The following is a 16,476-nucleotide window of genomic DNA, read 5'->3' on the forward strand; positions in this document are numbered from 1 at the left end:
AGGTCCCAAAGGTCTCTCCCTCACCAAGAAATAAACAGAGAAGCACAAGTCACAGAAAAGAGCCCATAATGCAAAGGAAGTTTAAGGGGCTTAGTCACAGGCGAGGGCCCAGGACACAGTGTTTGTACCAGATCTGTGCACTTTGTGCCTTGAGCACAAACTCCTGGGGGCATCATGAATGAAGTGCTGTTTACTTTGAGGTGCAGCATCCAGTGTGTAAGCAGAGGAAATTCAGCTGCTGAGCCAGCCCTCCACAGCCCCTTCCTCCTTGTGGTAGAGGTCAAGGGAACGGGATCCCAAGAATTGTGTACAGCACCAAGCAGCCAGCATGGCCAGGGTTAGGGAGTGAGCAGAAGGTGAATCAGCAGGAAGGCAGAGAATAAAGCCCGTCAGTTGACATGCTGGTTACACGACTATGCGCTTGACAGCCACACCCTCAGCAACGTTCCCGCTAATCTTTTCCATCCATGCATGGAATAATTTTACATACGCCGAGGCATGCACGAATGTGCACCACCAGTGGAAATAAAGACTGGCTGTGGGTGCCCTGCTAATCAGCTGGGTGGCATCTGAATCTCCTTGGGGTGGCCGCACGTGCACAGCATACAGGAAACACTGACCCTTGGCTGTAGTACAGCCCTGCTGAAGCTGGCGACAATAAAGCAAGTGACAGCACTGAGGATCTGAGCCCCAGTTCTTCAAACAAGAACCTTTCCCTTTGTTCAGCGCTTATTTACTAAGAGCGAGGGATTGCTACTTACTCCTCATATTTCTTCACGTTGTACTCGTAGCCTAGACGGGAAAAGACAGGCACAGTGAGCAGTGGCATGGTTCTGCCCAGCCCAGCTTGAGGCTCGGGATGCTAACGATTAACTGGTAAGCCACACCCGAAACAGATGGGGCTTTACCATTACGGTTAAGTGACAGGGGCTGGAGGAACCCCCCGCCCGCTAGGACAGGGAGTTGCTCCAGCCCTGAGGGGCTGTTGCAGGTGGGGGCCATGCCAGAGCCTTGGGTGGAAGGGGCGGTTCCCAGAGCAGTCAGCTCTCAGCACCCCAGAATGCAGTACTAGGACCACCCTAGCCCACACAAGCCACCCAGGGTGATAGTCCTGCAGCACTTCAAAGGACCCCAGAGCTCCACCTCAGTCAACCATTAGAGGGGTTGGGATGTCCAGGCTCCTATGCAGAGATCCCCTTCCCCTCTGCTCCGGGTCAGCAGGCCTGGTGACATGGAATCGTTTATAGTGGGGGGACAATGCACAGGTTTGGGGGAGCACGTGACCACCCCACGTCCTGCTGACTGACTGGTCTCTCTTCAGACCCACCTCTGCAAACCCTTCCAATGAGCATGACCTGCTGCCTGCCGCGAGCCTCTGTCCCTTCAGCGCTACGCTCCGTAGCCAGCGCTGGCAGGGCCAGCTCCTGCAGCCTGGTAACACTGCTGCAGGCTTTGCGGTTGGCGGCCTTTCCCTGGCAGGCAGGCACTTACCTCTCCTCCGGTGCCTGCGGGTAACAAGCACCACGATGACGAGCAGGACGAGGAAGAGCAGCAGGGTGGCCAGGATGTAGCCCAGCTGCTGGAAGAAGTGCAACCGGCTCTCGGGGATGATGACGTTGATCACATTAGGGCCCCTGGCAAGGTTTGGATCTGGGGTTGGCAAGAGAAAGCACAGCAGTGGAAAATCATAGCGCCTGCTGTCCAGAGCAAAGCCGAACGTGGCCTGGCGGGGACGGCGGCTTTGCCACTGAAATGTGCTCCAGCATGGCAAAGGGGAGATGCTATTTTCACACCCCCTTTCAGAGGCTGTCGTGCAGCAGGGCACAGAAGGGAGGCCATTCCCACCCCAGAAAGGCTGCATTTCAGTGAGGAATGAGGGAGCTCCCTACAGCTGGGCTGTAATACCCAATGGGATTCCATTCAACCGAGTGTCCAGCTAGAGAGAGGTGTCAGGCAAAGCCAGACCCACACCCAGACACCACTTGGCACTGGCTCGCCTCATCTCCACGAAGGACAAATTAAAACCCAGCCCAAATGTGCTGCCCCTGCTGTGATATATATCAGAACGGCCACAATGGGTCAGACCAAAGGTCCATCTCGCCCAGTGTCCTGTCTGCCAACAGCGGCCAATGCCTGATGCTCCAGATAGAGTGAACAGACGGGGACTCATCAAAGTGATCCCCTTCCTGTCTTCCACGTCCAGTCTCTGACACACAGAGGCCAGGGACACCATTCCTACCCAGCCTGGCTAACAGCCATTCATGGACCTAACCTCCATGAATGTCTCATTCTTTCTGAGCCCTATAAAAACCTGGTCTTTGCAACACCCTCTGGCAAGGAGTCCCACAGGCCTAGCGTGAGCTGCATGAAGAAAAGCTTCCAGGTTTAGTTACAGGTTTACCTTCACTGGGAGCGGGCTTAGGGGCCGTTGCAACAATCTGACAACTACCAATGTTGCTGCAAAAGGGAGATTAAAGGAGGCTAAACAAAAAGGCCTCCTGCTATAATTTGAGAAGCGCCTAAAGATTGCGCCTGGTAAGCCAGAGGAGTGTGGGGCCAGAGCTCAGCGACCCCCAACTGGGGTGCTGGAAATTGTCTAACTGATGAACAAAACAGGAAGGGGCAGCTGGGGCTCCACCATCACTCCCTTTTGGGGCTCTTAACACGAAAAGGCCTTGGGGGGGCAAATTAACAGAGACAGAGGCGGGTTCTGCAACACTGGCTACTTTATGAGTCCCTGGTCTGTTCATTCCTTTCGGGGTATCTGGCGTCAGCCACTGTCAGCAGACGGGACACTGGGACAGACGGACCTTGGTCTGACCCAGTGTGGCTGTTCTTATAAAAGAAGGGGATGGAATGACCATCCCCACCATAGCTGCCACCACACTGTGTCCCCGACTCACCCTGCAATGTCACCACCTCCACTGGCTAAATCCCAAATACCATCTGGGATGTGAGAGGCTCCCTCTATCTCCCCAACACACACGCACACTTGCCTCTCTTCTGTCTAATAAGAGTCTGGCTTAGCAGGCAGCAGAGAAAAGCAATGCCCCAAACAATCTGACACTGCCGTTTGCCAGGTCTCAGAGTGGCTGGCGAGAGCGTGCACAGCCCCTGGTTTTTTCCAGCAGTAAGACTGCAGTTCATCACTGGAAAAAAAATCAACAAAGCCAGAAGCTGCATTTTCTGTCTTACTCTCTTCTCTTCCCTCTCGTATGAATTTGCTTGGTTTGGCTTCAAGGAAGCTGGACTGGACTCTGACAGAAACAGCAACCACAGCTCTGAGCAAATCCAACTAAAATCTCTTTCCATCAGAAGTACACCTAGCACCCTCCTTGCCACCCTCTCAGACTGGCTGATGGGGTGATCCCTCTTGAAAAGATCCCTGTGGTTACAGGGAAGAAGGCTGTTGAAACGAAAGTGTTATTTAACACAGGTCTCATCCGACACCCTGGGGACCTGACTGGTGCCGGACGAGAGAATGTGCTGGCCCACAGGAGGTCAATATTGTCTATCACATCACCAACACCTCCACTGCTGACTGGGCTCTGAGAAGACATTGAGGGGTAAATTACAGCTAAATAACAGCCCAGAGCACTGAGTACCTGGCCTGGTGGCTGCAAACAAACTTTACGGGGTCACAGGAGACTCGGCCACACCCACAATAAGTGGTTGTCCGGGTAACTCAACTCATGCTGGATTATGGAGGTTGCGGGTGAGAGAGTGCCGGATTAGAGAGGTTTAACCCGCACTACATGGTTCAAATGCATTCACCATCTTTCCTGGAGCTTTAAGAAAAGGTTTGCAAGGAGAATTAGTGGTGATTGTCCTGCTCCTTAGAGACTGAGAGGTGTCTGTATACCAGACTCTGACCCTTGTTTAAACCTCTTTGATGCTGACCAGGGCAGGGCCATAGTATTGTAGCCTCACACTAACAACCTGGGCCCCTTGATTCCATGTCCGTTAATACAACACACCCCACTGACCATCTTCATTATTATTATTTCTCTGTTTACACTGGCTCCAAGCGGAGTCTGGCCCCTTGGACTGAGCATGGTGCATACACAATGCCAGAGACAGGCCCTGCCTTTAAGAGTGTACAATCCAGACAAAGGAAGCATTACTAACCCCCATTACCGGAGAGGGAACTGAGTCACAGGGAGATTCGGTGATTTGAACAGTCAAGCAGACACTAGATAGCCAGGCCAGGAAGTGAACCCTGCTCTCCTGAGAGTCTGGCCAGCTCAGTCACCACCAGAGCACCAGCCGTCTGGGCTGCATGGGGCATTAATCATCAATCTTTAACATGTGCTTGTGTTTAACGTTCCCAAGACTTTCCAGGGAAGCAGAAGGGCTCCTGGTGACTCTTGCGGCTTATCGAGGTGCTGCTCTTGCCTAGCAAAGAGGGACCAGCCCAGGGAGCAGCAAGCCTAGAGAGCCCTTGATGCTCCTGCACGAGAGTACAGCGAGTGTTTCTGGCCGCGTTAGCCATGCCCTGCACTGCTTTGGCTCCAAACAGCTAACAGATGAAACGGCCCGGCCCTGCCAAGTGCTCTAATTTATGGAGTGGAAGGAATATGCTGTGCCAGAGCAGGAATTTTCTTCTAAATAAATCAAAGCCCAGCAAAGCAGCCAGCAACCCATTCCCCTTCCGGGCGCAGCTGCTTTTCGATCCCAGTTGCTCCTCTGCCAAGCAGGGAAAGGAAACAGAGTTTGCACATGGAATGTTTTTCTAGAGCCTGAATAACTGGGTCAGTGCTCTCCCTTCCTCCCCTCCCCACTCTCCCAAAAAGAGAAGGAAACGTGTGCTTGCAAGCGCTGGGTTAGATAAATCTGGAGGCGGGGCAGATAGCAGAGCCCTGGCACAGGCTGGGTGGTGGGAGACTTCCCTTGGAGGCAGAGTTCAAAGCAATGCAGCCTCCGGTTGTTCAGGCAATGACAAATGCCAACAGGGAATGCTGACCCCACAGCCCCTTCAGAGCGAAATTGCTGTGTCAGTGGGATGGACTAAGGGGACCATCCAAAGAGTCCTTGAACCTTGCAGAGTGTTCAGGCAGAAGTCACTGGTGGCTACAGCAGGGGGCCAGGAATCCAGACTCTTGTGCCTGGCGCGGGCAGGCTCGTACTCAAACTTCCTCAGCATTCTGCTTCTTGGCTTCCCTAGGGCCTAGATTACCATTTAAAAGGCCCAAATTCCGCTCACCGTTATACCAGAGGCCATCCGGGAGCAACGCTGTTGTTCTGGATTGACACCGGTCTAAGAGAGAGCACCCAGGTTCCTTTGAACAGGCACGTGGTGCTTACAGAAGTGCAGGGCGAAGACCAGAGACAAGCAGTGGGTACTGAGCAGCAGCTTTCCCCAGCCCAGCCCACCGTGCACAAGATTGCCCAGAAAGAGCATCGTTCTGCCAGCGCCCATGGTAAGTAAAGACTACGCCAAACGAGCGCCTGATTTTGCCATGTGGCCCAAAAGAGACTAGGAGGAGACCCCTGGACTGATTGCCCATGGTTTGACCCCAGCTCTCCGAATGTGTCAGCCCAGCCTGCGCTGCCAGATCTCCCCAGAGCCTTTTTGCTCACCCCCCTGGTAAGCGGCGTGACACCTCCGGAGCGTCAGTCAGGCGCAGCGATGATCGGCTGTAAGAGGAATGTCGGTTGCTGCGCGGTGAAGCCAGCCAGTGCATCATGACTCCAACAGCTGGTTTTAATTTTCAGACCACTGGGGAATGTTAGAAACTCTTCGTTTCCACAGTACAAAACTGCAAACCAACTCCACATGCCTGAACTCAGAGCTGAGCACCCCAAGGTCCAGGATCCCAGCTACAGCAGGGCCACAGAGCAAATAGCCAATTAAACCCATCAGCCAGACTTCAGTTAGACTCTCGAGTGACCCAGGACCCCTGGGCTTTAGGAGATGCTAAACTGGGGATGAGAAGGAAGAACTGAGGCAGGAAACAGGAAATGCTGCAGCTCTCTCTGCGTTGGGTCCTGGGCCCAGAGAAGCAGAGACGTGTCCCCAGGGCTTGTGCTGTAAAAGTGACTCCTGCCAAGTCAGCCAGGGTTCCCCAGCGCAGGCTCAGGCTCAGCACTTTGCTGCTGCTGTGAGCAGGAGTGAAATGGCAGCCCCTCCCGCGGACGGCAGCACGCGTGATTGGATGCCTGGGCATGCCCCGGCCAGACAAGCACAGAATCCTAGAACACTAGAATGGGAAGGGACTACAAGGTCGTCGCGTCCAGTCCGCTGCCCTCATGGTGGAACCAAGCATCCTCTAGAGCAGTGGGTCCCAACTTGTCAGTAACAGGGCACACTTCAATGAGACAAACCAGGCCACTGCACACCCACTGTTTTCAGCTGAATCGATGGCTCATAAATGTCACGTTTACTGACATTTACTGTGGTTATGATCTTAGTAGAGAAGTTTGCAACGTAGTCGTGCATACAAGTTAACCAAGGATCAAATGGGATGTTGAGTAATCAAGTAACCACTGAAACGTTTGCTTACTCGTGGGGTGAGGAGGCAGGTCCAGAGAGCAGATGTCCCTTCCTGCCACCTGTTGGAGCCGGGACACAGCATTTAAACTGCATCCCAGCTCCAACATGCTCCAGCCCTGCCGGCCTCCCCCCCTGGCCACAGCAGTGAGGGGAGCAGGCTCCCTGCGAGCCCTGCATTTCAGCTGCCTCCCAGCGCGAACAGGCACCTGCAGGGCCAGCATTTCCCTTCGCCACAGCTCTGCAGATTGACAAAATGTCATAGCGTGCTTGGGAAATTCTCGCAGCAGGCCAGCTGAAAACCGGCAGCACGATGGCTGAAAACCACTGATCTATTCTACAGCATCTCCGACAGATCTTTCTCTAACCGGCTCTTAAAAATCTCCAATAATGGAAATTCCACCCCGCCCTCCCTGAGGCAATTAATTCTGGTGCTTAACCACCCTGACAATTAGTAAGTTTTTCCTGAAGTCCAACGTACACCTCCCTTGCTGCAATTTCAGCCCATTGTTCTTCTCCTGCCTCCAGAGATTAAGGAGAATAATTTTTCTCCCTCCTCTTTGTAACAACCTTTTTGATACCTGAAAGCGGACACGGTGCCTGGGCTGGTATGGCCAGAGCTCCAGTCCCTTAATGCTCTGCTGGCTGGACCAGGAAAGAAGCTATATATTTCCTTTTCCTATCCCTGCAGACCTGCCTAGCACAAGGCTGGGCTCACCCATCGCTGAGGTGTTCTTTTGCCATGAGGGTTTGATGGCTGTAATAGCAGAACACACACGACTGGCCAACCTGGGAAACCATTGCTTACCCACTTGGTAAGAGCAGTGGGATGTTCTGGGAAGGGGAGGTGAAGCAGGGTGGAGAGTTCTGAAAGCCCAGCTGTGTCTTCACTAAGCTTTGTGGAGGAAACCCATTTACACTTGATTCAGGAACACTGGCTCTGACTCCGCTGAACATTGACGCTGACCCCTCGTGAACCTTCCAGGAGCTTGGGCCAAATCCAAACATCCCAGCATGGGCTTCTGTTTTCAGAGGGTGGGACAGAACATCCAACACCCTCAGACTCTGGGGCAGTTCAGCTACAAAGCCAACAGATGTGAAATTCACAATGTGATCCTGTCCCTAATGCGCAGGATGGGCCTTTGATTGGCAGAGGGTCAGTGTACACTCTGGTAGAGGAACAAGACCCTGATGATAAGACAGAGTAACTATTTAAGCCACCCCATGCCTCAGTTGCCATATCTGCAAAATGGCAAAAATAACTGAGTTGCTCCCCAACAGTTCTGTGCAGTTTTCCCTGTACATGGAGCACTTGGGCAGCTGCCCAGGAGAGATTCAGGTGCCACTCAGCTGATTAGCAGCGCATCCACAGCCGGCAGTGTGTGTTTCTACTGGTGGTGCACATTCACACATGCTTTGGTGCACAGAACAAAAATTATTCTGCCCACAGATGGAAAAAAATTGGCGTGAACCCTGGTGCTGCGAGTGTTCATGAACACCTGCAAAGTGCCTGCGATCCTGTGGCGAAAGGCCCTGTTTCTGTACATAGAGCTATTGGGTTTGGTGCAGGTTGTTGTGTTTCTTAAAAACACACATCTTGGTAGACTGAGTCGAAAGCTCAGAAAGAAAGCCGGCGCCCTGCCAGTCACAACACAGCCCCTGGAAAATCAAAGGGCTCAGCAAAAGGCTGCTGGCCCGATCGGTTTCTCTTCAGCCCAAGAGTATATCTGTCTTTTATGGCCCTCATGGCACATTCACTGGCGGTGGTTGGTTTGGTCGACTGGGGATGAACCAGGTAACTTACAGAACACTAAAAACCAATTTGTGGCGCCACCGGTTGCCTAGCGGAAACTCCACATTGTTAAAGGCAGCGGCAGCTGTTAGGTAGAGTGAGCACCCACAGAGGCAAAAGTTTAACCCACGCGATAGTGCAGAATCCACAAAGCGGCAGGTTGCTGTTCCTTTGCCTTCCCTGGCCCTTGCGTGCTGCACAGGGTTGGCGTTGGCTTAGCCTTTTGTGAACACTGGGGATTGCATTAACAGAACCAACAATAGACTGGAGATGGTTTGGGGCCTCTTGTGGCTTAGCTCACCAAGTTTATTACTATTAGTATTATTGGGCAGCTGACAGCCTGCGCAGGTCCCTGGGCAAGGTGTGTGCATTGAGGGGAGGTGATTCCACACTCCTGGAAGAGGTGACGCCTCCGGTAGAAAAGGCAGCACCAGGGCAGCCAGCCCTCCCTGCCCTCAGAGGTGCAAGGTGTGCATGGCAGGGTGCTCTGGAGGCAATTTAAAGGCCCTGGGGTCTTGCCATCACTACTGCTGCAGCAGTGGCAGCTGGGAGTCCTGGGCCCCCACCCCTTGTTAGTAGGCCTAATAATTATTGTTATTTACTATTGGAATCTAGCTGTTGTCAACTGCTTTTCACCCCAGATCACAAAACACTTTACAAAGGAAACCAGCATCATTATCCCCATATTACAGATGGGAAAACTGAGGCACAGGCAGCAACATGACTTGCCCACGGTCATTCAGCAGGCAGCAGCAGAGCCAGGAACTCTACCTAGCCTGTATTTTTTGCCATTCTGGTTTTCCATGAACCTGTAAGCTTAGGTGCTACTGTTTTATGCTACATGCAAGAGCCCAACTGGCAATATGTCTAAATATTGCATGTCCACAAGCACTCCAGCTACTGTACTAAAGTTCCCTGAACTAGTCAGTACTGTTTAACATAGCCAGCAATGCAAGATATAAGGTTTTGATATCCGCTCCCCCCACAAACAAATCAGACTAAGCTCACTGAAACCAATGGCATTACACATAGAGGCCACAATCCCGTAATCTAATCCACACAGGTGGGCCCTTACACAAAAATCCACAGAGTTCTGCACAGATGGGAGGGTCCACTCCATGGGACTGGGGACCTGCTGAGAACGCAGCTTTGAATGGCCACTTTCTGTATCCATTCCTGGTTTCTTTCAAACACGGCCGAATTCCATTTAATTCCCTCTGCTCCATTTAGGACACTGAGGAATTAACAGGGCTGTTTTACAGAGGCACACCTATCTCACAGGCAGAGGTGGGGGAAAAGGTACCCAAAAAATTACTCGAGTAAAAGAACAGCTGCTTTGGGGGGAGGAGGGAAATGTAGTTGAGTACAAGTCACCGATAACCCTCTGGAAAACTACTTGAATAAAAGCGCACCCCCCCATTTGGGCTATACTCAAGTATAGTAAGCACTTTTACTCAAGTAACTGTTGGGGTACTTTTCCTGCCTCAGCTCACAGAAGTAAGCACTTTTACTCAAGTAACTTTTGGGGTACTTTTCCTGCCTTGGCTCACAGGTGTGTGAGACAAGGGATTGGATGTTTGAGAGTTGTTCTGAGACCTTTGGCTGAAATATAAACCAAGCAGCGTGGTAAGGACTTATTACAAAATAAGCAGACTGCCTGCATTTCCAAGGAGGTGCTGTTTTCTGTTAACCCAGGGCAGCTGATTTTCAGTGAAAACCATTAGGCACCCTGACATTCCTGCCACCAAAACACCAGGGATCAGATTCCTGGCCAGTGTAAATGGGCGTAGCTTCATTGCTGCCTCGAGCCACACCTAGAGGCCAACAGAGGACTGAGCATAGCTCTGGGAACTGTGCTACAATAACTACCCAGTGGAGACAATGGCCTGATTCCTCTCTCAGCGACACAGACGTAGTTAAGAGTCGTTCCAGTGGATACGCTCTAGATTTATGCAGGTGCAACTGAGATCAGGATCTGACCCATGTTTATATTTGCAGCAGGAAGAAGTTTCCTGTTTGGAAATGAATCCAGCCTTGGCGCTCTGCCTGGAACCGACGCCGTTGGTTCAGAAAAGCCAGCCTCGGGGTTCTGTGATCTTTCGGTGTTTTCCTTGTCTTTTGTTTCTCCACTGGACTTTTACACGGGTGCACCTGGAGTGGGGAGGGGTCCATTCCCGGCTGCTCCCACTGCTATGGAAACAGGACCTGCTGTGGTGTCCTGCATGGTGGTGATGGGCTTGGAACAGGCACAGGAGACATTCCAGCCTCTCTCCAGTTCCCACCGATTCAGCAAATTCTTAGCATGGTGTTTTCTGGGCCAGAGGAGCACTTACCGCCCAAGGGAGCAAAGCTGAACAGCTGAACCGGCTTGCATTGCTTTACCCTAGGGCCTGATCCAGACCTCACTGAGATCCATACTCTTCGGGTGCAGCCCCAAGGGCACAGCAGCCAGCCCATTGTGGACCTACTAAGCAAAGGCTCCGAACCAAAAAAAAATCCACCTTATGTGTTCTTGAAATGAAGTGGGGGGGGGCGTTTTGCCACTGGCTTCAAAGGGAACAGGGTCATCTCCATTCCTTTTTTTTGCTGGTGGCCAAAGGAGACCAGTGGGGCCTACTCATGTGAACAGTCAGAGAGAGGTCACTGTGTTGGTCTGAATCCTCACAAAACCAAAAAGCAGTCCTGTAGCGCTTTAAAGACTAACAAAATAATTTATAAGGTGATGAGCTTTTGTGGGGCCGCCCCACTTCGTCAGATCAGGAAACAGTGCTGGACAGAGAACGGAGAGAGAGAAAACAAAAAAATGAAATGAAATGAAATGAAAGTTAAGTGACTTGCCTGAGATCGCTATGAATATCACAGATGGAGAAGCTGTCTTTGCAACGTGTAAGGTAACTGCTATCTCTATTAAGACCAAGGCACAAAGTGTCGAATCGGAGAACAAACTCCAGTTCAGATGTCTCCCTTTGGAATCTGGTGTTAAAGTCTCTTTGCTGTAGGACGCAGGTTTAATATTCATGTGAGTAAGCCTTGCCTGAGACTTGCTGGACCAGGACCCAATTCACCAAAGTGACAGAAGCCGCCTTCCTCTGCTGTACTAATACTTTGCACACTGGGCGCAGTTCACACTCTGTACCCTTTGATAGCACCTGTCATCAGAGGATCTCAAAGCATTTCATGAGTATCAATGACAGCTAATGCACTGATGCCAGAAGCTCTCTCCATCCTGTGCAGGCACAAAGTGGTCACCCTGCTTCTTGTGGGAGTACAGACTCATTCAGGAAGAGAACCCAGGTGTCCTGATTCCCACTGTCCCTGCCCTGATCCTTAGACTCCACATTGCTTAAGGTCATCCAGCATGCTCTGACCTGCAAGGCTGCATTTATCAACCCAGTAGCAGCCGCTGCTATCATTCAATTCATAGAACGGGAGCAGGGGCACTTGATGTTATTTCATTTACCCCTGGGCACTCTGACGAAATGTCAGGAAGAAAAACTCTGGCAAAAATTTACCAGGAAGAAACAAAAACCATTGAAGACAGTGTAAAGCCAATGCAACTGGGTCATTGGCATCGAACCTGGCACCTGGGGAGCTCAAGCAGGGGTAGGCAATGATTTTGGTGGTGCGGGGGCGCGCCAAGAACTTGGTGAGTGGTCAAGAGCCGCACTTGTTCCTGATATTAACGGAGGAGGTGCAGGGTTTGGGATGGAGGTTGGGTGCAGACAGGAGCGCGGGGTAGGGGACTGGGGTGGAGGAGGAGATATTGGTGCAGGAGGGGGTTCTGACTTGGGTAAGGGTTTTAGGAGGGGATGCAGGGTTGGGGAGAGGGTATGGGTGCAGCACTGGGGATGCAAAGGGTTAGGGTTGTGATCTGGGACAGGGATGTCGGGGGGGCGGGGCAGAGGTGCCTAAGGCAGGCTCTGGATGGGAGGCGCTAACCAAGGTGGCCCCCAGCCAGCAGCCCAGCAGGCCCCTCAGGGCTTCTCCCTGTCTCCTGTGCTCACGGCAGCCACCACCTGTGTCTCTGAGTGCCCCTGCGAGCCAGGGTCAGGGCAGAGGCTTCCCATGCTGCCCCTGCCCACAGCCAATGGGAGCGGTGAGATTCGGATGGGGGGCGGGGACAGCATGCGAAGCTTCTTGCCGCCTCCCGGGCTCACAACGGCGCTCAGAGAAGCACAGGGGTCCTGCAGCCAGCCACACTGAATGACATGTGGGGGGGGCCGGCAGGGAGCCTGTCCACGGGGGGGAGGAGGGAGGGGCCTTGGTGGGCCATATCTGGCCCACAGGCAATATTTTGCCCACCCCTGGGCTAACGCGATGAACCTCTTCTACATGAGCTAAAAGCTGACTGGCTCTTGGCTAAGGCTGTAGGGCTGACTCCGCTCTCCCTTCTCTGTACTCTACTTTGCTGCTTACACTTCAGCTGGTGTCAAGCAGCGTTTCCCGGGACCACGCCGTGAATAGACATTCCATGACAAAATTTCAATGCTACCGATATTTCTTCTTCTGAAATATCGACTCAGAAACTGTGTGCATCCAACACATTAAGGTATTTGAACAGCATTTAGATTGTCATCATCAGAAACCATAGGCTCAGCGCCCCTTTGTGTCCGATGCCTCCCTCACTATTTCCTTCCGTCTGTCCCTATCCAGTGCAGAGTGGCTTAGTTTCTGTAGACTAGCTCCGCACCAATTTACTATACCATCTACCCATCCTCTGTGGGGTCGGCCTCTCCTATTCGAACCATCCATTAAGCTGAATACCAGGGTCTTGATTTTTCGTTCCTCGTTCATTCCGAGATATGCCCAAATAGCTGTACCTTGCATTGTATAACCTTCTGCAGTAGGTTCTCTTTCAGATTATCTTCCTAAATAATTCCTTGTTGGTGACCTTCTGCATCCAATTTAGATTGTAGGTCTATTTATATTTATAACACACTCGTAACAGTATAGTTATTATGTGACTCATGCTGAAACAGAGATGCAAAACCACTCTTCCCATTAAAAAAGTGTCAACTGTTACTCATTTTTATTTTCCAGTAGTTTTCTGTAAAAATAATAAATTAATAAAACCACAAAGTTTAAAAATATTTTCCACACCTAATTTGTTTTGAATTGCTTTTTCATAAAAATGATTTTTAAGCTTTCGGAAGGACAGTCCTGTTTTGAATATTGTCCTCTCTATTTTTGTACAAAAGAATGACACTAACTATCCTTCTTTCGGCTGTTGTATTGATGTTTTGTTTTGGGTTTATACTTAATTTTCATACTCAATTATAGGATTGTTAACCACCTTCCTATCAGAAGGACATCAGTTGTTCATTGAGATGATTTTATCTTATTTTTTGTTGATTTCAAAATAGAAGACGTAAGAAAAACCCAACTCTTAAATCAACTTTTGAGCATTATGTGTGGCAATTTTGTGGTATGAAACCTCCTCCTCCTCTGGACCAGCATGTCTGTGTTCTGTAAACATATTCCAAGCCCAAAAGTGTTCTGTGGCCCCATTAGTTTGGGAAACACTGATGTAAAGGGAGATAGGCCCCCTGAGTTTGCTTCTTTGATGGGAATAACCATTTCTTTCTTTTCATTAGTGACCGACTCTGGTGCAGGGCACAAGCTATCAGTATTATCTCATACACCTACAGCATCTTTTCTTCCAGAGGCCCCACTTACATGGAAACACACTACACTGGGCTCGCCTTCCCCACCACTGAAATGCAAACACCTCTGGGGTGAAACACAGCTGCTGCGGCCAGCCCACAGCAACGCCAAGCTAAGTTTTGTAGAACAGATGATGAATATGTCCTTCGTGGACAGCTGTGGCATGCAGTAAGGAGACACAATGTAATTATGCCACATCAACATGAAGTCAGGGAATGGAGGAGATTCTCAGTGCTATTTCAAACCAGCCAGAACATTTGTTAGATGTGTCCTAATGTGCCGCTCGAGTAGTTTAGGGGAACTGATGCAGGAGCTATTCTGCCTTTGTTATATTGTTTCTAGTTCTTCCCATATTTTATCCAACACCTCCTCAGGTTACCCAATCCCTCCCTGCACAAAGAGCAAAGCCGGTACCAAAGGGACACTCCTGGAAAATGGCAATAGAACATGGCTCTCGAAGCTAAGCGGTGGCAGCAATGAGCAATATTGGTAACTCAGCCCTGCAGGCGATCTCTGTTTGATAATACCTCGCTTTTCTGGATGCCGGCCTCTCTCCCCACGGGGAGATGGGGGCTTCGGTAAGCCTCTTGCTGAAGTGGAATGGAGCTACTTAAAGATGTATGAAGCACGTTTAAATTCAGGATTAAGCAGCCAATAAATATTAAACCACGATGAATATTTTAAAATGTTAATAAAGAATGAAGGCCCAGAAGGCTCAAAAATTATTAAAGGGGGAAGGGGGGTGGCCTGCGACGAGTGGGACGGTTTGGGGTTTGAACTGGCTGTCAGCAAGCACCTGGCCAGAGAAGAAAACATGAGGTATGGTAAATGGGGAGGCAGCGGGTTAGGGGAGTGGGAGGGGGAAATTAGGGCCTGATCCTCCACTGCCTGACATAGACACATGTTCAGAGGAAGTGTGAAATGCTCCCTCCCACACCAGCCTAGTAACCTCTGGCGCGCACGTTGCATCAGTGGCCCACAATACAAGGCAGAAAAGAATCAGGCCCGTGGGCTGCAGAGGGGCTGAGTACTATTGACTCCCTCCCACTGACTTTAGTGGGAGCTGGGGCGCAGGATCAGGCCCTGCCCAGAGGCTCCCAGGATTGGCTTTAGAGTGGTCTTTGCGGAAGCTTTCCCCTGAGAGCAATCGGCGAAGCCACCTGCCACACAAAGACACCAACTGCCCCACAAGAACTTAGGGGCAGCTTCATTCCTGCGCTGAAAAAAGGGGGTCATTGGAGTCACACGTGGCCCTGGCTCAGGCAGGGGAGCCTCTCAGGCCAGGTCTGTGCTAGACTTTCAAGTCAGTCGCAGACGTGTAATTCTAGCTAGGGCAATGGTGTCGCCGGAATTGACTTATCTACAATCAACTTACCTGGCCACCCACCTGGCAGGAGGTCGACGGGAGAAACTCCTTGTGAGACTGAGGAGTGCGGGGTCGACTGTTGACCCCAGATCATTTGATTTCACACGTCCCCACTAAGGGCATGAAATGGAACCCCGCAAGACTGACCCTGGCAGGGGTAGTGTAGATGTACCCTGAGAGCAGCTGTAAATTGCTTGCATGACCTCTGCGGAGCTTTGCAAGGACGCAGAGTCACCAGAATCCCTTGGTCATGTGCTCTCCAGCCTGCCCCACAGTCTCCCTGCAGCCCAGGGCTGTTGTGAGGGCAACACAGAGCTACCAGAGCCGTCTCTGTGCCTGCTACAAAAGCCTCCAGAACTGGAAGCGTTCCCAGACAGCAAGGCCCATAGGCCTGTTTTACGGCTCCTCTCCACCAGCCTGGCTCAGCCCTGGGCAGGACTGTGACTGCTCACTTCTTTCCTTGGAGGGAGGCCCACCCCTTTCCGAAGGTCACCTACCTACTGCAGGTACGTTGTTGGTGTACGTGAGGTTCACCACCTTCTTCTCCTTCTCTGGCTCCGTCACGGAGACCCGGAAGATCCGGCGCTCATGGAGGCCACAGTAGTGATGGTGGAGGTGGCAGGAGTATGTGCCCTCATCTGCGCTCTCCAGGGCCGAAATCCGCAGTGAGAAGTCGCCCAGGGCGAAGGCCGTCTCGGTGATGTTCATCTTCTGCCGGATGAAGAGAGGCCCGTAGGCCCGGCGCTCGCCGGAGGCATACAGGTCTATGAGGCGGTCCGCCCGGTCATGCGGGACTCCCGGTGGCTGCCTGTCCCAGTGGACCACTTGCTGCTCCTCCTCTCTGTGCCGCTCGGTCCAGATCTGGTTCCGGTTCACACAGGGGAGCACCACAGTGCTGGCCCTCAGGGCAATGATCACGGCCTTCTCGCCATCCCAGTACCTCTTCACTTCCCTGGCTGCAGAGACGACACATGAGGCAGCTGGGTAACTAGATACAGTCCAATTCCATCCGGAAACAACCCAGTGCACACGGGTAATGCTACACTATTGTCCCTGCAGTCTGCTGTCTAAGACCAGGAGCTTTTCCTGTGCTGGGAACCACCGAGAATGAAACAACCATCGTCTCATACTCTGTGCTTCCACCCAAGGAACACACAGTGCTCC

General features: G+C 51.6%; 1 protein-coding gene across 2 annotated transcripts in view; it reads right to left on the reverse strand.

Moving 5' to 3' along the window:
* MXRA8 (matrix remodeling associated 8) overlaps positions 1-16,476 on the reverse strand; it is a 50,925-nt gene that overhangs the window by 16,485 nt on the left and 17,964 nt on the right. For both annotated transcript variants that reach the window (XM_074975533.1, XM_074975532.1), the window contains exons 5-7: positions 15,810-16,268; positions 1,492-1,650; positions 762-792 (exon numbers count right to left, since the gene is read on the reverse strand). In XM_074975533.1, the coding sequence (XP_074831634.1) occupies positions 762-792; positions 1,492-1,650; positions 15,810-16,268 (649 nt within the window). The remainder of the gene's footprint in view (positions 1-761; positions 793-1,491; positions 1,651-15,809; positions 16,269-16,476) is intronic.

Source organism: Carettochelys insculpta, chromosome 23, assembly GCF_033958435.1.
Source record: "Carettochelys insculpta isolate YL-2023 chromosome 23, ASM3395843v1, whole genome shotgun sequence".
Lineage (NCBI taxonomy): Eukaryota > Metazoa > Chordata > Testudines > Carettochelyidae > Carettochelys > Carettochelys insculpta.